The 22605-nt window shown below is 40.8% G+C and overlaps 1 protein-coding gene across 1 annotated transcript in view; it reads left to right on the top strand.

The window, feature by feature from the left end:
• Positions 1 to 7428: 7428 nt before the first annotated feature.
• TNFSF11 (TNF superfamily member 11) overlaps positions 7429 to 22605 on the top strand; it is a 30947-nt gene continuing 15770 nt past the window's right edge. The window contains exons 1-2 of the mRNA XM_081815535.1: positions 7429 to 7760; positions 14087 to 14254. Coding sequence (XP_081671661.1) covers positions 7530 to 7760; positions 14087 to 14254 — 399 coding nt within the window. The 5' untranslated portion in view covers positions 7429 to 7529. The remainder of the gene's footprint in view (positions 7761 to 14086; positions 14255 to 22605) is intronic.

Raw genomic sequence — 22605 nt, 5'->3', positions numbered from 1 at the left:
ATACTAACATGTAGCTAAAGTGAAGAGGACTTCCATCCAATCAAAAATCGAGCTGGGTTGTAGCTTTAATTTCAGTGCTCAAATCTTGATGGCTATATTTGCTTTGTGCTTATTGTAAATCACTCTCTCCAGCAATATTTTAAAAAACTCCTAACTGCCACTGTGAACTTAATGGCTTCCCAATACTAAAAACTGTCCTGATAACATCAGTGGTGATATTAGTTGAATGTGAGTTTGGGGTATTATATAATGAAATATGTAAATGTTGGGAAGATCTGTGGAATTCAGTGAATGAATATTTTCCAAATGACCATGCCTGATATTACAAAGTCATCCGTGGGGAAAAGATGCATTCAAAGAAAAAGATAGACCAATGGATATTATTGTAATGGAGGAGGAAAACTTCACTGAAGGTTTTAGATGCCACAGGGCAAATAATGGCAAAAAAATGACCACTTGTTGAGTTTTAGTATAGTAGAAAAGGAGAACTCTGCAATTATCAGGAAAGGCAATGAAAATACTCCTCCCTTTTCTAATTATATGTTTGTGTGAGGCTATATTTTCTTCATACACTTCAAGAAAAACAATGTATCACATCAGAGTGAATACAAGAGCAGACAAACTAAGGTTGTCTTCCATTAAAGAAATTTGTAAACACAAGGATTGCAACTCTATTCACCAATACTTTTATTTTTAAAATGATAGTTATTTTTCTTAAAATATGTTACATATTGTTACCACAAAGAGTAAAAAAGGCCTCTGTTTGAATATCTAATATGGTAAATATTAATAGCTATAACCCATATTAAAATATGCAGCTCTTGGGGGCACCTGGGTGGCTTTGTTGGTTAAGCATCTGACTCTTGATTTCAGCTCAGGTCATGATCTCAGGGTTGTGAGATTGAGCCCCCCATGGGGCTCAGGGTTGAGCACTACGTGTGGAGCCTGCTTAAGATTTTCCCTCTCCTTCTCCCCTCTGCCCCTCCCACCCTCCCCACCCCATCCCAACCCCATCATGCATGCATTCTCTCTCTAAAAAAAATAAATAAATTCAGCTTTTGGGGGTCTCTGGTTTTTAGGAGAGTAAAAAGTTTCTGAGACTAAAATGTTTGAGAACTGCTGCTATATAATTACATAAAATCTGAAAGTCACTCAAGGTAAAATTTGTTAAGTTCTAAAGCTTGATATTAAAATTTTACAAAATTAGCATAAAAAATATGGTATAGACATATTATGTCTGTAAGTTTGCTATATAAGTTTCCCTAATCTAATTAAGCTATCAAAGTATTAAAGAGATTTATTTATTTTTTTTTTTAAGATTTTTATTTATTTATTTGTCAGAGAGAGAGAGCACAAGTGGGGGGAGCAGCAGAGGGAGAGGGAGAAGCAGGCTCCCCATTGAGCAGGGAGCACGATGCGGGACTCGATCCCGGCCTGGGATCATGACCCGAGCTGAAGGCAGACAGACGCTTAATGACTGAGCCACCCAGGCGTCCCAGTATTAAAGAGATTTAGAGAGTGACATTATTTGGGTACTTCCCTCTTTAACACTCAATCTTCTCCCTAGTTCAGCCCTTTGTTATTAGAATGCCAGAATCATTTGCATATTCTTTCCTTCTTTTTAATTTATTTTATTTTTTATTATGATTTTAAAATTTCAGTATAATTAATATACAGTGTTTTATTAGTTTCAGGTGTACAATATAGTGATTCAACAATTCTGTACATTACTCAGTACTCGTCATCACCTTCACCTATTTCACCCATCCCCTACCCACCTCCCCTTAGGCAACCACCAGTTTGTTCTCTATAGTTAAGAGTCTGGTTTTTTGTTTGTTTGTTTGTCTCTTTTTTGTTTTGTTCATTTGTTTTGTTTCTTAAATTCCACATACGAGTAAAAGCATAAGGTATTTGTATTGCATATTCTTTTCTTTATTTCTTCATTCATTTTACAAACATTCTTTAAGCACTGGGTTAAGGCAGTAGGAATACAAAGGTAACTTCCCTCAGGAGCTAACAGCCTAGTAGGTTAGACAGAGAAGTAAATTAAAGATTATAAAAAACATTTCAGAGATATGACAACATATAGACATAGTGTAACAAAGAATCCTAGAGAAGTGATGGCCAGCCTCTGGAAAAGTATCAAGAAAAGCTTCATAAAGACAGGGGGGTCTTAACTGTGTGTTTGAAGATAAGCTGGTAATCAGATGAAAAATCTGGGGAAGGTCAATCCTGGCAGACTGAATGACCCAAATATAGAAGTAAAAAATGGGAGGGCGCAAGCAATTCTGTGTTGCTGGGGCATAAAGCTGAAAAGCTAGAGGGTGAAAAGAGGCAATGAGGGAAGTAGGAACCAGAAGATGCTAGAAACATGGGAAGGAGCTTGAGAGTCATCTGATCGACCAGCGGAGTTTAAGAACGAAGCCACAAAGCCCTGGCAAGGACTAAAAGCCGCAAGTCTGTGGGAATGCTTTGTATGGCTAGCACGCTGCCTTATAATGGATAGGAACGCTTTTCTCCAGTTTGCCAGTCTTCCGTGTTCTCCATGGTCTGGTGTCTTGTCCCTCCTTATCCTGTTCCATCAGTCTCTGTATGTTCCCCTGCCTGCTGACCTTTGTACTGACACTTAGGCCATTTGTGTTGTATGGACCATTTGTGTCCTACAGGTGTCTCTCATCAAATTTTTACCAAATCCTGTTCATTAAACCCTTGATATATGAGGCACCCCACCCCACCCCATCCTCCTCCTCCCCGCAAACTAGAATATTTGAAAATCAATGAATATCAAATCCCTTTTCTGGAGATTTACAATATGCTTTTGTACATTACTGCCACTGATAAGATCTGCATTAAACAAACACCACCCAATTTTATTTCCAAGATAATCTGACCATGGGACCTCCTCCTTTATTTAAGTGAATGTCCAATATCATCTAAAGCAGCTATTTTCAGAGTGTAGTTGGGGAATGCCTAAGAGTCTCTGAGATTCTCTCAGAGGTTCTGTGAAGTCAGAAGTATTTCCTAGTGGGGTGCCTGGGTGGCTCAGTTGGTTAAGCGTCTGCTTTTGGCTCAGATCATGATCCCAGGGTCCAGGATTGAGCCCCATGTTGGGCTCCCTGCTCAGTGGGGAGTCTGCTTCTCCCTCTCCCCCTTGCTCATGCTCTCTCTCCCAAATAAATAAATAAAATCTTAAAAAAAAAAGTATTTTCTAATAAAACTACAGCATTATGGTCCTTTTTCCTTCTCACTCTCCCAAGAGTATACAGTAGAATTTTCTAGAGGCTGTATGATGTTCAGTAATATAACAGATTAAATACAGAAATGGATATGAGGATATATTAAGCCAGATAGTAAGGTGATTTAAAAAAATGTAAAACAGTGTCACTTTTCTCCCTACTTAAAAAAATATAAATGGTTATTTTTTATAAAACTTTACGGTGTTAACATGCTAATAGGTTAAAAAAAATATCTCCGTTTAGGGGCACCTGGGTGGCTTGGTCAGTTAAGCCACTGCCTTCAGGTCCTGGAATCGAGCCCCGCATCAGGTTCCCTGCTCCGCTGGAGGTCTGCTTCTCCCTCTCCCACTCCCCCTGCTTGTGTTCCCTCTCTCGCTGTGTCTCTTTCTGTCAATTAAATAAATAAATAAAATCTTAAAAAAAAAAATCTCTCCGCTTAGATTTCTACTATGCCAAATATTCACAAATATAACTCACATGAACAAAAGTCCTTTGGGGTCCTCATTAACTCTTAAGAATAGAAGTGGTCCTGAAACCAAAGAGCGTGAACACCGCTGACCCGGCAGAGTCACTGGTCATGAGTAACTGGTATTTTTGCCTGCCCAGCAACACAGCATCAATTCCTTGTCTTTGATCGCTGTACTTTAATTTTCCTTTGGGAGTTATCTCTCCTCTCCTCTCCTCTCAGCCCATAGGTTCCGATTGGGTTAACTCAATCCCCTGGCTCAAGGGAAAGGCATTTGATGAAGGCCTGTGTCCAACCATGCCTGAATCTAGACCTAATGCTACATTTTTCAACTACATGCACCAAAAAATTGTCCCTTGACTGCAAAGGATTTTCATCTTAATACACTAGGGTACCAGGAAATGCAGCATGAGAAATGTTGATCTAATCATCATGTTGTTTGTAGCTGAGTATTGACATAAACTTGAATCTTCAACTGTGTTTTGGTCTTGACATCTCTTAATACCTTAGTTCACTAGGGCTCTGACTTAATTATTTTGCAATTTTAGTAACAAAGTAACTGGCTAATTGATATATTAAGGTATATTATATTAAGGTAATAATAGATCTATTTATGAATTCACAGTAAGACAGGCATGTTCAATTGGGAAGATGTATTAAACAAAGAATTATAATAACATAATGATTCTCTGCCTAAGATAGACCCCTGGTCACTCTCTCCCTTGGTAGCTATTATTCAAGTATCAGTTTTAATCATTATCTTTGCCTCTCGAGAATAGGTTAGTCCCCCTCCCCATTACTAAAATGTTCTCATCATTCTAGCACTTTGGTTTTGGAACACTCATCATAGTTTTAGTTAATTATTTAATGATTTGTTTGATATGTTTCTTTCCCACCAGACTGTAAGCTGCATGTTTATCTTGATCACTCTGTCATTGGGATCCAGCCTGGTGCATGGTATATGGTAGGTTTCCAGTAATGTATCTGTGAGTGAGTGAGTGCATGAGTGTCACGATAGGAGGAGTCAGGGTGTTGTGGGGGCATAAAACAGAAGGAGCCCACCCAGGTCAGGGGAAGAGAGGAGGACTACGGGAGAAATGATACTGGAGCAGAAAGAGGAAGGATGAGTAGGAGAGTCATCCCACTGTGGAGAGAAGGGAGAAAAGCACACTACAGTGAAGGATAATATTCGGAACTGATGTAGAACGGGAGTCTTGAGCCAGATTGTGAAGGACCATTGGAGGTTTTTATCTCAAGAGTTTAGACTTTATACCAATGACACTTGGAAGCCATTAGAGGGTTGGAAGTAGGGAAATGATACATCTTTTTGTTTTAAAAGGAAATCCCGGTCAGTGTGTGCAGAACTGTTCAGGGGCAAGCAAGTCTGGAGGAAGTGGGACCACTTAGGTGACATGATTAATTAGGTAAAAAAACAATGTGACTTGGACTGGGATTGTGGCAGTCTCCTTCAATCATATTTTTATTCAACACATATTTACTGTGCACCTACTATATACCAGGCAACATTTTAGGACATGGGGATATAGAGATGAATAGTACAGATAAAGTTCTTGAACATGTGGAGTTTATATATCAAGGGGTGGAATGCTGATGAATGAATAAGCAAATAAAGAGGCTGGAAAGGTTCATTACCTTCAAAGAAGCAACAAATGGACTCACAGTGGTTTCCAATTCAGCTGATGCATGCCAGAATACAATGAGATGGAATCTTTAGGGTACTAAAGGAACACAAGAGCCAAGCAGTAGGAATGTCACATGAGAAATTCTGTACAAATATAACATGTGGTCTAATATATGAAGCTACTGGGTCAAACATACCTGAACATGATTCAGAGATTTGAAGGACCCTCTTGTAATCTGAGGATCATGATGGCAAGGAACAAAAATGTGTGTAAAACACTGGAAAAAATGGAAGGGATTACAGAGAGGTCATTGTGGGTTTAGTTGTTGTTGTTGTTATTATTACTTTAGAGAGAGAGAGTGCCCGAGGTGGAGGGAGGGGCAGAGAGAGAGGGAGAGAGAGAGAATCCCAAGCAGGCTCCACTCTGAATGCAGAGCCTGACACAGGGCTCAATCGCAGGACCCTGAGATCATGACCTGAGCCGAAATCAAGGAGCCACCCATGTGCCCCAGGGTTTAGATGTTATAATGCATTTTAAACTTCTTTGATCTTAATAAAGATCTACAAAAAAGATGAAATATAGAATTGTTTTCCAAAAGAAGACTAAAGAGTCTTCTCAAAGTTAACAAACAAAAAGTAGGGAGAGGCCCAGGTCTGCATGGAGTAGAAAATTAATGTTAATTACTTCTATACTGGAGTCTGAAAATTTTTTTCCTCTCTTTTCCTATCAAACTTGTTATGCATACACACATAAATGCTAAAAGCATTTTTTTTTATTTGAACAAACCATTTCATTTGTACAGATGCTTTTTTAAATCCAACCCGGTTGCTCTTCCTTAACATGTGCTGTGTTCTAAGTGCTCACCTGAGTGCACGAGCTTTACTAACTTAGAGATGTGTCATTTGTGAGAAATCTTGCCTAGAGAAGAACCCATTAGAGAACTATGCAGAAAGAGAACACAAAGTTAAAAAGGAATCATGAAATGTAGAACACCACGAAGGTGGAATTTTCATAGGTGTCTCAATTGTCCAGCACCCACTTCCCTTACTTCCTGCTGAAGATGTATCAGAATTTATGAGCCTAGTCCATATTTTCATTTTCTCACCGAGGGGCACAATTCCGAATAGGGGCTTTTTAAAAACCCTTCAAAGTTTTCTTTAGCAATGAAACTAACATTTAACTTACACCTTCAACCTTGTGTAACATTCATCTTTCTCCATTCACAGTCATGAGCTCTCCTGGGGCTCCCTATATCTTAGTATATACCCTCTTATCTTTAGGATACTGAAGGAAAATAACCGTCAAGCAGTCGGAATGCCTTGTGACGAACCCTGTCGGAATGTAATATATGGTCCTATATATGAAGCTACTGGAGCCTACCCTTCTCTCTGTACTGTTTTCTTTTCCTAGCTCAGAGTTGGTGCTTATAGGCTCTCTGCTCCCACATTCAAAACCTGCCCTACTCAAAGCCACTCTGAGGGTGCAGAAGCAGGGATTTGGGACCTGGGCTCTGGTTTTCTAAGGCTGCCAAAATTATTCGGAACCTATATTTGGAACCATGATAGAGGCCGCACCCTCAGGATCCCCAAGGATATTCCTTGTTGAATTTCTTTCGGGGTGATGGAAAGGAGGACAGGATCACTAAGAGATCACCAAGTCCAACTTCCTAAAACCTATAGGAGAAACTGAAGCTCAGGGATGCTAACTGCCCGTCTGTGATGTCACCTTTATCCTTATCCTTAACCGAGGCACCATCTGCCTCTCCCCCCGGCCCATCTCTTGGCGGCTGAGGATGAGCAAGTGGCGTCTGGCTCCGCTGAACAACCCACAGCCCTTATCCTCTGAGAGTGCTGATGGGGAGGAGGCCGTTCAGAGAGAGTAAGAAAGCGAGGGAGGAGAAAGGAAGGAAGGGGAGCCAGAGGTGGGAGTGGAAGAGGCAGCCTCGCCCGGGGCTGATTGGCTCCGGAGGCCAGCCCTCGCCAGCGGTTTATAAGAGTTGGGGTAGCGGGGCGCCCTGCCCGCTCGCCCGCGCGCCCCCCGAGCAGCGCCCAGCTCTGAGCGCCCCACGTCGAGGCCCGCCTGGCCCCGCGCCGGCTCCGCGCCGTCTTTAGAGGTGGTCGCGGGCAGAGGCGAGGGAGGGAGCGAGCGAGGGAGGCGAGCGCCGCAGCCAGCCGGCCGAGCGCCATGCGCCGCGCCAGCCGAGACTACACCAAGTACCTGCGCGGCTCGGAGGAGATGGGCAGCGGCGGCTCGGGCGCCCCGCACGAGGGCCCCCTGCACGTCCCCCCACCGCCCGCGCCGCCCGCGCCGCACCAGCCCGCCGCCGCCTCCCGCTCCATGTTCGTGGCCTTCCTGGGACTGGGGCTGGGCCAGGTGGTCTGCAGCGTCGCCCTGTTCCTCTACTTCAGAGCTCAGGTGAGTGCCCGCCTCCCCGGGGGTCCGCCCACCTCGTCCCTTCAGCACTCGTGGGAAACTGAGTCCGGCCGCCCGGCTCGGCTCCCCAGAGCTTGCATATTCGGGAGGGGAGAGTGACTCTAAAGAGGGTGCGTCCGGCTCGGCCCGGGGACAGCCCGGCGCGGGGCCCTGCGCGCTCGCCTCTGCTCTCCGCGCCCGCCCCTGCCCCGCAGCGGGCCGAGGCTGGGCTAGCCCGGCCTGTTGCGTTTGAATTTCCCCCGCGACGCAGCATTGGCCGCTCACCTCTAATGGATGATTGCACACTCTCCCTACAACCCCTTCCATTTCGAATCTGGAGCTAAGAATTAACTTAACGTCTACTTAGGGGAAAAATTGAGCGCTTAGACGGCATCCCTTTCCCTGCCCGCCCACCACGTGCAGAGGGTTTGGTTCGTGGGGCTGGCTGCTTTGCAGCTGGGCTCCGGGCCGCCGTGCTGGAGGGGAGCGCAGAGCCGAAGGTCGCGCGCGGTGCTTGCACTGCAGGCAGCCGCTGGAGCACCCAGTGGAGATGCCCAAGACGCCTGATGGGCCAAGTGACCGTGCGAGACAGGTTGCGGGACTGGGGCTCCGCTCGCGCGGGGTGCAAGAGGAGGGAAGGACCCCGTGCCTTCCCACTGAGGTGGGCGGAAGAAGGAAGCAAGGTGTGTGATGGTGGTGAAGTTCTCACCCCTGACACAGCCTCGCTACAATCTAGCAAATAACTAAACTTCTAAACGATGAGAAAGAGGGCTGGGAACTGCAGGGAAAGATAGTAGAAAGGAAGGGGTAAATCTGTAATATTATGCTTTCTGGTGGTTTATGCTCTTGTGTTTTCTTGGAAATTGCAGTGCAGTTGGTTAGATTCATTCAAATGTTCTTGTCTGGTGCTGTGAACTCTTTCTCAGAGGAAGTGGAGGGCTGACTGTGCATTTTTTTTTTTTTTTATGGGAAAAGAGAGTTGGGTTTGGACTTCATTGGTTTTCAGATTCAAAGGTTATTACTAAACCAAACTGAATGCATCAAAACACGGCATTGCTTGGATTGTATGGGTTTTTGACATGTGCCAGAGTCTTGAACTCCATTACTTGTAATCATAGGCTTTTTGTTAAATATTCATTATCCACTGTTCTGTGTTTTATAGAGCAAGTTTGATTATCTACTTTTAAAAAAAGGTAGAAATACTATAAGCAATACTTTAGGACACTTGTATTTGCATCTTAATAAAAATAATCTTTGCCTATTGATATATTTTTTCTTAACAAAACAACTTTTGCAACAAAGATTACACACATCTATATCAAAGTGATGAAATGTTTTTCGTTCTTCAGAGTGTGATGCAGTCAAGAATGAGTGGTTCACCCATTTTCCCACCCAGTTTTCTCCTTCCATGTAAAGTCTGTATCTATTGAGTGCCTACACTGCAGATGAGACTATTAAGTGCTATGGAATGGGAGTTAAGGATTATTAATTCAATTCATAAAATATCCACCTACTATGTGCATTGCATGGTGCCAGATTGGTACCTATAACAAAAGACTTAAAATTCTTAGTCAAACAAGAGAGCAGCATTCAGAAAAAGGAAAAAAGATGCAATCATTCTCTACTACTTTTTATCTTTTCTAACACCTTAGGAATATGGCATTTTCGTAGCAGTAATTGTGAAGTGAGTGTTCAGCATCGAAAGAGCAGTGGGGAATGAATGAGCTCTAGGGAAGATGAGCAGGTTAGATTGGTGGGAACCATGGAAACGGGTGTGGCCATGTAGAAAAGAGTGGCATGTTGGGCTCTTAGGAGAGACGTTCTGCATCTCCACAGCAATATTAATGGTCTGGTAGGCTCGGGGGTCTGTCTGATGATCACTTATTGTAATTTAGCAGTCTCCACGTTACATGAGTAATAGTGAAGCTCTCAACACCCTTTTCCAAAGTAAAAGGCCAATTAGTAAGCCTACCTAGAAAATTTTCATTTGTAGATTTAATGTCATCAGATTTTATAGGTATAGTTTTCCTAAATGCCATGAAGAATGGGTTTCTCTAAAACTTATGCCAAATATATTAGCCATTACTCCTGAACCCCATTTTTGTACTGCACTTTTAAAGGGGCATCTTCTTTAGAAAGAAGTTATACCAGGAGCAATGTGTTCATAGGAAGACACCACTAGATTTGGTTGTGTTTTATTGAGTATATAGCATCTACTTTTGATACCTAAAGGAGTCCTAATCATTTGGAGATACTTTCTGAAGTAAGGTACAAGTGAAATGCTGTGATGTCTGGCATTTGTTTCAAAATAATAGGTGGGGAGGGTTCGGGGTAGGGAAGTGATTGCTTATAGATGAAACAAGATTGGCCATGGGTTGATAATTGTTGAAGCTTGGTGATAGGTTTGTGGGAGTTCATTCTACAATTCTTTCCACTTTTACGTATGCCAGAGGCCCTGTCTCAAATTTCTACTAGCTAAGAGAGTAGACTCGATTTGACCCATCACTAATATAACATTTTTACTCATATCAACTCCTTTAGATTAGAACTTGGTAGCAAATAAGAGATACCTTTTTTAGTTCCACTAAAGTTGTAAGTGTCAACTACTTGGGGTTTCTGAATGCATCTGAATTAGAATGAAATCATTTAGGATCAAGTAACATGTTTGCAGTTTATAGTAAACAAAAGAGAAAAAGGAGCCAGTTCTATTGTTTTTGTTGTTGGGGGTGTTGCTATGTAATTCTTCAAGAAAAACCCCCACTTAATTTAGTTTTATATGCATTTAGAAGAATGCCCAGAATAGTGTAAAAATTACAGTGACCTTAAAAGATGTTTCTCCTTCTCAACTCATGTTTGAATAGTTAAAAATGAATCAGCCTCCCAAGTGTTTGCAGATTGCCTGTGCCCAGATTGAAAAGAAAAAAAAAAAAGTACTAGATCTAAAGTAGATTGGCTTTTCCTCCACCAACCTTGCCAAAGAAAAAATAACATGTGGTTTGTGCTATATATTTACCACATAGTATTCATACTTTGGTTTGCAAAGAAGAAGAAGAAAAAAAAACTTCCAAAAAGTTGCTTGAAAAATTGATGCGCGTGCTTTCTTTCTTCTTTCTTTCTTTCTTTCTTTCTTTCTTTCTTTCTTTCTTTCTTTCTTCTTTCTCTCTCTCTCTTTCTTTCTTTCTTTTTCTTTCTTTTAACATCCATATAACCAAATTCAAAGTTTGGATTTTAGCTACAAGGTAAGCTTTTCAGAAAACTCAATCTCCATTGCCCTTTGAACTCCTTCCCCCAAACGCCCAGGATGCACACCAACCTCCCTGGGTGTTTGTTCCCCAAACTAGAGAGCAGTCACTACTGCGACTCTGATGTGGAGGTGTGACTCTCATGTGGAGGTGTGCGGGCTGCCTGTTTGAAGAAACAGATAACGAAGTAGCACAAATGTCAAGCATCCTGCTTCATTTAACCCTGCACATGATCACATTTCAAGGAAGTGTGTTTTTTTTAAGGACTTGCATTTCAGATGAACTACATCATCTGATAAATGCATTTTAAAGTCTTTTAAATCAGATATTCAAGGTTTATAGAATATGTTCAGACATTTCTAGGTACAATGAAGTCATTTGTAACTCAGTTCACAGTAATTTTTTTTGATGAGCTTCTGCGTTCCTCTGTTGTGTACAGTATGTTCAAGAAGGGAAGGACTGCCTGTTTTGCTCACTACATCATTGGCAGCATTGAACCCAGTGCCTGGTATGTTCAATTTACTGAAGAAGCTTTTCAAATGATTCACAACACTAGAAACTTGCAGTATGGAAGTTATCTAATGAGTAGCTAAACTAGACTAAAAAGTAGCATTTTTTCAGTCATGCAAATTCTCTCTCCAGACTAGAGAGAGAGGGTGTGGGATAGGAAAGTCCTCTGTTCAGCCACTGGACCAGCACCGTGGAGTGCCCCACACCTTGCCCTAGGGTCTTCCCCGCATGGAGACTACCAGAGCAGAGGCCCCCACTGGTGTGTGTGTTCTGCCAGCCCCCTCTCCTCAACTCCTCTCTTTTCTCCTGGTCTCCATTTTGGACAAGGGAAAGCTACAAGACACTGGAACAAGAAAGACGTCTGGTTGCAGGTTAACAAGACATTTCTAAAGTATGGCCTTTAAGTAAACAAAATAAATGACTATCGAAATTAACTATGCCACGCTTTCTTTTGGGAAAACAATTGATGACTTTTATATATGTTTTAGTTCTCGTGTTGCCTTCCTAAACAGTGGTTCTCCAGCGCACATTTGAAGCCCTTGGGGAGAGAGATTTAGTTGGCCCCTACCTTCAGGGATGTGGGTTCAGTTGGCTGGGGGTGGCATCTGGGCCACCAAAAAGTGGAGACTTTTTAAGAGACAGGGGACAAAATCTTTGTGTTATATTTCTTTGCATCAGATCACTAGCCATTATTATTGTCACAAGAGTTTTGTACTAACTGCTATTGCTTGTGAAAAAAAAAAAATTAAAATTGGTGTCCAAGGACATTTCGAGAGCTTTTAAGAGCAGAAAATCTATATTTGTACATTTCATATTTGAAAGCATTTCTTCTCCAACTTTCATGTACTTGGGGAGGACCTGGGATCTAGTTAGGATGCAGATACTCAGGCGGTGCACCAGGGACCTGAGAGTCTGCATTTCTAAGGAGCTCCAGGTGAGCCCGTGAAGCTACAGGTGCTCGGACTCTACTTCCAGGAGTGACAACATGGCGGACAACACTGCTTCCAGTTGATGGCGCTTAGTCTGTAAGCAGGCCTGGAGCTCAACCAATTTTAGGGTCCCCAGGCATTTCCCCGCGAACACCACATTGTTCCTGTAGCTCAGCAGTTCCCTGGTGGTGAGCCAACTGAGGCCTTGTTATGATTCTTCCTTCTTGAGGTCTGAACCCAATGACCCTTCATATCAGCTGCCCAGGCTTCTCTGATTTTGTGGGAAACTTAGTGGCATAAGTGAGCTTTTAAAAAAAAAGTGTGATTGAAAAGCTTTCCTTATATAAAAACTCACATATTCTGATTTATACTGATTATTGTAAAGAAAATATGAAAAATAAATATGGATTACAAATAGTTTTGCTTTGTTAAGGACACCTCTCCCATATGCAAGACTGAAATAATAAAATCTGTATTAGTGGGTGCACGTGTGTTGAAAGGTTATCATTCATTTTGAGAACCTCAGATATGGATAGAGTACTTTCCAGTTTATTTCTGATGGTTGGTTAATAAACCTACCCATCTTTTTTGATTACTTTTAAGAAGATAAATCAGGCACTGAGAGAGCTGGTATTAATTCACTGAGCTTATATTATAAACTATAATTTTTCCTTTCTTCATCCAGTCTGTACCTACTAATGAGCAAATGCACACAAGGTACCTTGAATTTTTGAAAGAAGAGGACAATAAGTTAAACAATTATTATTAAAACAATTGATAGCTAATTATCTCTACCCTTTGCTTGGCAGTTGAAACTCCTACAAGGGCTTATCAGAACCTCAAGAGGAAGGGTTAGACAATTGCAAGAAAAGAGTAATACTTAAAGAGATGTGTATGCAGACAACAGCTAACAACTCGATGGGGATATTGTGGGTGGGACAATCCCTTACATTGTAGGAATTTTCGCATCTCCCCCCTGCAAGTATCCATACAACCTGTTCACCCCATACAGCCTTCTTCATCCCATGTGACATTAACTTTTGCCCCCTGACAGACATACCACTCCAGGTTAAGAAACACTGGTGAGAGTTTCAACACAAAGGGAAATTATGCTTCTGGCTTTAGGTTTTTTGGGGGACCTAGGAACTGGATTTCTCCCTCCCTTCTTTGGCTGATTAAAATATACATTGATTAAGGGAGAAAGGCCAGACAAACATGGTGGCTAAAGATGGTGTTTATTTCACCTGATTTTTGTAGGCTTCATGCTTTGAATATCCAAATGAGTTTCATCATCCTACCTAGCATGCTGGGTATGACTTAAAGAGAAAAAGCTTTCTCTACCTGCACTGACCACACGTGATTTTCCTCGACGGTCCTCCCCCCTATGAGGACTTTCACGTTGGCAGACAATTTTAATCATTTCCCCACGATTCACACATGTATACTTGTGTTGCGAATCATAGCTGCTCATAAAAATGAATTAGAAGTCAATGTTTCACCAATTTGAGGGGAATTGTACTCACTATTAATTGTTGGGGACATAAAGACTCTTGTAAGAATGAATTTTTTTGTCCTTAGTCAGTCACACTTTATTGAATAGCAGAATGATCAATGATAATTACTCCACGTCCTTTTTTTTCCCCCTCAGATGGATCCTAATAGAATATCAGAAGATGACACTCACTGCATTAATAGAATTTTCAAACTCCACGAAAACGCAGATTTGCAAGACACAACTCTGGAGAGTCAAGAAACAAAATTAATACCTGATTCGTGTAAGAGCATTAAACAGGCCTTCCGAGCAGCTGTACAAAAGGTGAGTCCACATGAGGATATAAGTCAAGGGTCCGCACTGACCCTGCTAATACCGAAAATTAATACTGGCTGAGTGCTTTTGACTTTGTTCTTTTTCATTTCTATAATTTGTAAAAGAGCTAAAGAGAATTTTTAAAAGAGATTAGTAGAATTCTTTTGAAGTTGGTAGTGGCTTCTTATGATGACTAGAGACATTCATGCACATATTCTTTCCTTTCCTTTCTTTTTTTTTAAGAGGAGTCATTTAAATTCATACATTGAAGGAGGACAAAGATAGTTTGTGGTAGTTAATGGGTCAGTTTGCTGGTGTGAGCTCCCTGCCCTAGAAACCATTCCCTCAATTTATAGGACACCCTGCTATTTCCTTTACATTTGGTTTTGTAAAGGTAGGATCTCCTATTCCACATCTGTTGGTCCAGGACTCTGTTAAAAATAACAGTTCTGTACCTCTGAAACAAATAATACATTATATGTTAAAAAAAAAAAGAAGAAGAAGATAGCAGGAGGGAAAGGATGAAGGGGGGAGATCAGAGGGGGAGATGAACCATGAGAGACTATGGATTCTGAAAAACTGAGGGTTCTAGTAGGAAGATGGGTTAGCCTGGTGATGGGTATTAAAGAGGGCACGTTCTGCATGGAGCACTGGGTGTTATATGCAAACAATGAATCATGGAACACTACATCAAAAACTAATGATGTAATGTATGGTGATTAACCTAACATAATAATAAAAAAAACCAAGCTCATGCATAAAAAAAACATAATAATAAAAAAAACCAAGCTCATGCATAAAAAAACAATAATTGTAAGTGGTCCGTTGTTGTCATCTGTGGTGAGGAGGTAAGCAGGCAGAGCAGGAAGTGACGTGGTGGGCAAGGTGGAAATTCTGTGTCCATCTTCTCATCTTCCAGGAGAGCTGAGTGAGAAGGGAGGAGATGGGGATGGGAGAGACCAGTGACTTCTCTTACACTGACAGCTCCAAGTGAGAAACATTGCAATTAATAACTGCGTGTTCTACTTTTCTGAATAAAGTCACTTGAGAATTTTGCGGCTGTGGAATTATTTTACTTACTGACTCCACCAAAAACTGGGTAGAACCCAGTGACTCCAATGCATGCCTGCCTGCACAACATTGCATACTAACATGCACATCTGTGTGGATTCTTGCATCGACCCATTTATCCCAGCCTCTAGTATGCAACTCCCTGGGCTATCTCTGATCATCTTAGGGTAAATCCTAAAGTTGTCAAACTCCTTAAATCTAAATTGCATTTTAATTTAGTCTATTTTTAAAAGATTCACAGATAATAATAGCATTTTAAGAAAAGAGGATATGTGCTGGAGGTAGGGAGATGAAGCTGTTTTGTATCTAAAGTTGATATTTGCTGTATTTTGTCAAATCTAAGATACCACCAATTTTTAACTTATGTCATTATTTCATGCATCACAAAGAAAGAAAGAAATGTCGACAAAAATATTAAACACAGGGGCACCGGGGTGGCTCAGTCGGTTAAGCATCTGCCTTCGGCTCAGGTCATGATCCCAGGGTCCTGGGATCGAGTCCAGCATCGGGCTCCCTGCTCCGCGGGAAGCCTGCTTCTCCCTCTCCCTCTGCTTCTCTCTCTGTCTCTAATGAATAAATAAATAAAATCTCAAAAAATATGTTAAACATGATCATCATAGATTCTGTTTGCATCTTAATTTCAGAGTTACTAAAATGTAAAAAAAATGTATCAGAGAAGCAATGAAATACATATTGCTTTAATATCTATAAGAGCATACCAGTTATACATATTACATTTTTGTTATAATTTAATGTATAGGTGCTTAGTTTTATGCAGTAGATACATATTTTAAAGCGTGGGCTTAATTTGATCTTTTTGTCTTATATTGTAATTTTTGGGCTATAGAAACAGCAACTCTGCTAGTCTGTTCATTTTTATTGTTTTGTTTTATGTTTCATTTTCATTGGTCTGCTTTCTTATCCCATCTCCCAAATGTTGGGTAATCTATCTATAAACAATGATTTACATGTACTAGAGGTAGTCTATTACTTAAAAACAGAACCCCTAATTAAGGTTATTCTGGTTAGGTAAATTACTATCTCCTAATTTTCTGTGTGAATTGACCCGTATTGTACCTCCTTACAATGAAGAGATAAGCTTTTAATTTCATGGGTCTCCTGGTTCTTAAGAATTATCCTTCAGGGTTTTTTTCTGGAAGAGTAGGATCAGCCAAGATAATTTTGAAAATAAAAAAATATTAAAAACGGATACCATTAGCATTTATTTAAGAGAATGCAGAAGTGGTTCATCTTAATGGGTCAAGAGAGAAAAACATTAGCATCTCGTAGATACTAAAAAAGTGATTGACAAAATTTCATATTTATTTCTGATGTTTAAAATCCATTAGAAAACAGAACCAGATGGATTCTTGATGTTTTCCTAAATACCTCAAACTAAAAGTTAGCTTAATGGGATGAAAAACAGAAACATTTTCTTAAAGTCAGGGACACCACAAAGATGCCTAGTGTCCCCCACATTATTTAACATTGTTCAGAATATACGAGCTAATGTAATCATATGAGAGAATAAAATAAGAAAATATATGAATATATACATACACATATATGAAGGCAAAATTTGCATGTGATATGATTGTATACTAGGGTAAATTCGAAAGAACTAAAAGGCTGCAAGCAAAGTCAATCAGTTTGTAAAAATTAGTAAGTAATAATCACTAGCTGTCCCCATTTCAAACAACAATTAGGAAACACAAATGAAAAATTCCATTCATATTGTTTAAACAGCCCTAAAAATGAACTTAACAAGGCACAGATAAAGCTTATGGAAATTAAACTAGAAAACTCTACAGAGGCATTTACAAGGGAAAGACGTAACTATGCAAAGTCCTGATCCGTGGGAGACCAAACCCCTTAGAGTAGACTTTACTGGATGTGTGTGTGTGTGTGTGTGTGTGTGTGTGTATGTAATTTAGTACTATATAACATTATTTTAAATAAGTGGGCATAGTTTGAATGGTTCGAACATGGCACTGGGAGGATTTGTTTACAATCTTTAAAAAGTAATAGCCTTACCTCATGTCCTAAGTGGAGACAAATCCTGCTGGAGAGAGTGTTGGTGGCCCAATCACTTCTCCAATCTTACACCTTCTGTTGCCTCAGTTTCTGCCCCCACCTGCCTGATCAAAACTTAATACCTGTTTGTTGTCCCATTTCCTTTGAGCTTTCTAAGTGAACTCTCTAGATAGAACAACAAACCGGTTTGTACTTAAAATGAGCAATAATGGCAGAATTTTCAGTATTTTAGGAGCGCCCTGGGGACTTGGTGCCTCGTTCCAAATAAGCAACACTCATTATAAGAGATTCAGTACCTGGCCAGCCAAAGGAGAAAGATTGGTGGGCCGACAAGAATAATCAACTCTTCTCATTAAAGGCACACGGTTTTAATTATATTTACAGATTAGTGTGACTCACAGGATGAGGAGAACTTTATTTTGCTAATAGCACATTTTTTAATAAGATTTTACCCTTATTCATGGGTAATAACATTACACACAGGCAATCCTTTTTCAAGAGTAAGGAGCTGTCATAATATACCCATGAGTGTTTGGAGGTAGAACATGCCATTTCTTCCCCCAGACAAGAGGATCTTTAGGAAGGAGACAAGCGTTATCCATACCTTATCATTAGAATCAAGCCATGTTTATTAAGCGCACATACCGTGCTAGGCACGTTGCCATAATTTTTCCTATACCCAAGGACTTACTCTTCTCTTACCCTCGCCAAAGAGTGATTTGTCAGCTGTGTTATCCTTTGATGAGAATTATTGGTTAATATGACATTCTTTACATCTTGCCAAAATAATCAGATTTCTCATTTCTCTTGCCAATGCTGAAAATAGAATGGAAGTATCAGGCATTCATAAAGTAGGTTTGTATCTTAGTTTTAGTTCTAATATAGATATTGACTGAACCCGTAAAACAAAATTACATGTGAGGTTGCAATCATTATTGAAAGATCAAACCCATCCAGTGGTAACAAATGCTAGACATAAGCACAATATTCCATTATATGTGTGCAAAAAGTGCTGTTTACCCAGCCCGTCTTTGGTCAGACAAGTAATGCTGTTTTTCCCCCTTTTTTGTTTGTGGCTGGGCTTTCTTGGCTTTTTTTCCCCTTTAGCACAGAACTCTGAAAGCCTCTTAGTGATCCAGATCTACCAACCACAATTTACAAAGTCTATCATAACAGTCTATGACAATAAAGAAAACACTAGTACAAATATGGTGTCCAATTTATAAAGCAATTCTTGTTTCCAGCTCTGGCAGCCTCTCTGGCCTCTGCTAGCCTGAGTGGAGTGGAGAGCTCAGGCCCTGAGCAGGGGCACTTGGCCCTTAGCTCTCTCGGCCAGTCTCGGTGGAAAACCATGTGTTTAGGCACTAAATATACATTCTGAGCACTCTGGGCTGTGACTCGGCATGATTTTAGTATGCCCAGTTGTTGATTTCACATGAAGTACCTGTTTGTGAAAAACTTCCTGAAACTCACTATGAAAAGTATTTGAAAGAATGATGTGGAGGAGAGAGATCAATGCGGGATGTTTAGTGCGTTCAAGATGACCCCCTCGTCCAGGATGTGGGAAGGCAGCATGAAGATTTACATGTACATGGATTTTTTAATATTAGCTTTTAAAACATCTTAGTGACTATTCTATAATGTACTTAGAATACAGGAATATTTTATTCAATACTTAAATTAATAAATATGTATGTTTGGGAGCATTAAAACTTTTTCCCTGAAAGAGCTGTACAATCAGAAGTGTTTAGAGGTCACAGAACAAACCTGCAAACTCCCATCAGGATGAGAACTACAGCTGTTTTGTTCACACTTGAGTATGTCACACATAATGTAGTCTCAAGAATGAAGGAAAAGAACAAATAAATGATTGATGACTTATGGAACTCTGTGAACTAATATTTTTAAATAAACATGGGTCATCGACCAACTCATAAAGCCAGAGTGTTAGTAGCCTGCTTCCCATTTATCTGGTGTCTTAACCAATGTTATGGTGGATAATTATTAATATTGTCACCTGAGGCAGTAAGACCTCAGTACAGATACAAAAGTACCAATAATTTTTGTTGAGAGTTATCTCCATCCAGACTTTTTCCTTTAGGCATGTTTTCCTCTGGTCTCTGCAATTTCACTACAGAATACGAAAAGCCAAGGATGATAATGACTACCAATAACTATCTTTTGTTGGCATGTTCTTGACTAACCATTTCCTGGAGTCAGGAAACCTCTGAGCCTCCAAAGGCTTACTGGAAAATGGGGAGTAAAACCAGAGCCAACATTATTGAACAATTAATTCTTACCTGGAATTCTTGTTTTATTCCCTGGGGAACAGTACATATTTGGTCTCATCTCCTACAGGATTCACAGTGTAAATTAAAACTATCTCCTTATATTAAGAATGGTGTACCCAAAGATATTCAATGCTTTGATCCCTCAGGAATTAGTCACTGTTATTTGGCACAGTCCATGCTGCTGTAACAAAGAGAACCCTCATTCATGAACTAAGTAAGATGGAGCTTTTCCCCTCTCCTGTGCAATAATCCGGGGGTGAGCAGTCCAGGGCTAGAAGGGAGGCTCCTCCATCTTCAACTGGTACCTTCTGTACCTTCCATCTCTTGGTCCAAGTTGGTTTTTCCATTTGTTGCCATTTCCAGACAGGAAAGGGAGAGAAAAGGCCAAGAGTGGTACCTGGGAGCTGAGATACCATTGATTCTAGTAGCATCCTCTTGGCTGGAAGTTACTCATAAGACCATGCCTGGCTGTAAGGGAAGCAGCACAATATTATCTCTAGCTGAGCAGACATTTGCACCAAGGCTTGAGGAAGGGGGTTGCCATAACTCACTGGGAAGAGAAGAGCTGCATTCTAGGGGACAGTGACCAGTCTCCAATACTCACTAAACCCTGTCTAGGCAGGAAAATAGGCTCACTATATGAGCAGAGTTAACTCTGTGAATACAATACAGTAAGTCTATGAAAAATTGGAATGGCTAAGATTTTGTTTTCCTAAAATTGAAGTACCTTAAGATTATTTGGGTTCCAGGAGACAGAGAAATTTAAGAGTGGATTTAACAGCATGCATTTTTTGAAGGAACTTTCTAAGATTTGCTTAGACATACACATCCCCACATCTGTGATCTCTGAATGAACCTTGATTGTCACCTACACAGTTTTTAGTAGGTTTTATGGATTCAAGAACATTAATTTAAAGCCAAAAAGGTTATCAGATTAAGTGGTTGTGTTCTCCATAGAGAGAGCTGATCCTTTAGAATTCTGATGTCAGTTATTACAAGAAGACTCTTCCCATTTTTAAAACTAAAGTACATAAGAAATCAACTAAAATTTGAGTAGATCTTAACTACTTATGAAATTGTAATCATTAGAATCATTTCTCTAGAGTTGTTATATACCATTATTTCTCACTTGCTTTTTAGTTAAATACACACATAACAAACACAAGGAGAAAAATTAAACCCCATTCATTATCACTTTGCTGTTGTATGTGCATATGTATCCCAAGAAAGCTTCTTGTAAACCCACAAAGAAACTTGGGGTTTGGGGACACTGGTGTTCCCAAATCAAGATGTTAGTCATGTAGTGGTTTTCCAATGGGATTTCATCTGTGCCGTAACAGTTTTGGGAACTGCAATTCAATCAACCCCAATCATATTTAGCATTTATGAAAACTGTCTTTATGGGAAAGCTGAAGTAAGACCCACAGAATTTTCCTACAAAACCAAGGCCAGCTACTGCCCTTGACCCAACAATAGGCCATTGGCTGTGATGATGTGCTCAGTCTCAGGGAGACCCAGGGCAAAAGGTAGGAGGGTTTGCAAGAGGGAAATAACAGTGAGTGGCATCATCAGAGGTGGGCTTATCTGTGTGCTAGAAGTATCCCAGGATGGAAGAAAAGATATTTTGGAACAACATTCTTAAAGAAACAAGAGATAAGGAAAGACATACCTGGAAGAGAGCATCTAACTATGTGGCTTGGGATCTTGACCTACAATTTTAGGAGTGAATAAAACTCGGGGTCCTTGGTTAGAAGGGAAGGTGGCAAAGGATAGATTGTATTGCTCCCCACAGAGTGGCTCATCTTAGGGGAAATAGAGCCTGTGGAACTGGAGAGTGATGTTCCCTAGAACGGTGTTTCCCAAGCCTGCTTAAGAATCCCTTGGGGACCTTACTTAAAAAATAAATAAATAAACCAGATTGGTCACAAAGATTTGGTAATTCAGTAGTAGACTTTGTGATCTCAGAAATCCTCTCCGAGAAGGACTGGCCTGTCTTTAAAGGAAGGCTTCAGGGTGGGAACAGAGATAGCACCTGGGACCAAGAAGGTGTACTAAGCATCCTAAGAAGATGTGAGAGCCAGCAGAGTCAGGGAAGCCTTTGGTGAATTTAAGTGGTGGATGTGAAGAGAAGGAGCCAGCCTATGGTATGGAAATGTGGGTTTTGAAAGTTGAGAGCGGTCTGCAGCTAAGATGATGAGACAGATGTTTGCCTGAATCTTTTGAGATTCAGGGTCTGAGAGGGTTCTGTTCTCACATCACTTTCTCATCACTGGGGGCTGCCCTAGCCTCCAATCTTTGCCCTTCGAGAACACTAGGTGGTGGTGGTGGTAAATATGATAATGATAACTATAAATCAGGGGGCTCATATTCATCAGAAAGTTTTGGTGAGCTCAGAACCTCTTCCTCCCAGTGCCTGTGCCTGCTTCTTATCTTCTGGAACCCTTTCATGGTGAAGGACCATCTTATCATCTCCATCCCCCCAGCTAGAAGCCAGAAGATCGTCTCACACTCTCCATCACTAACTCTTTACTTGGCCCCCATCCTGTGAATTCTACCTCTTCACAAAACCTTCAACTACTTCTCTCTACCCTAGTTCCTACTGTTGTCACCTTAAGGCAGGTGTCACCAGCATCGTTTCTTGCCTGGATCACTGCAGGTGGCCACCCCATCTATAGTCCCACTGCCTCTAGTCCATCCTCTCCACAGCTGAGTGACTTCTAAAATGCAAATCTGAACATGTCCCTTACTTTCCTGCTTAAATAATCTTTCAGTGGACCCCGGTAACCAACAGGATAAAGTCTGAGCTGCTGAACATATAACACAGAATCTTTTGTGCTCTGGAAACCCTCATTCCAACCCCTGCCTCTCCAGGCTCATTACCTTGTGTGCCATTCCATTGCCCACCAAGCTTGTGCTCAGTGGGGCCCTACCACAGTAAAATGCTAGAAGTTCCTTAACCTGGCT

This window comes from Leptonychotes weddellii, chromosome 3 (assembly GCF_054177405.1).
Source record: "Leptonychotes weddellii isolate Sample4059 chromosome 3, ASM5417740v2, whole genome shotgun sequence".
NCBI lineage: Eukaryota > Metazoa > Chordata > Mammalia > Carnivora > Phocidae > Leptonychotes > Leptonychotes weddellii.
Note: the sequence above shows the minus strand (reverse complement) of the source record. Positions and strands in the feature narration are given on the sequence as shown.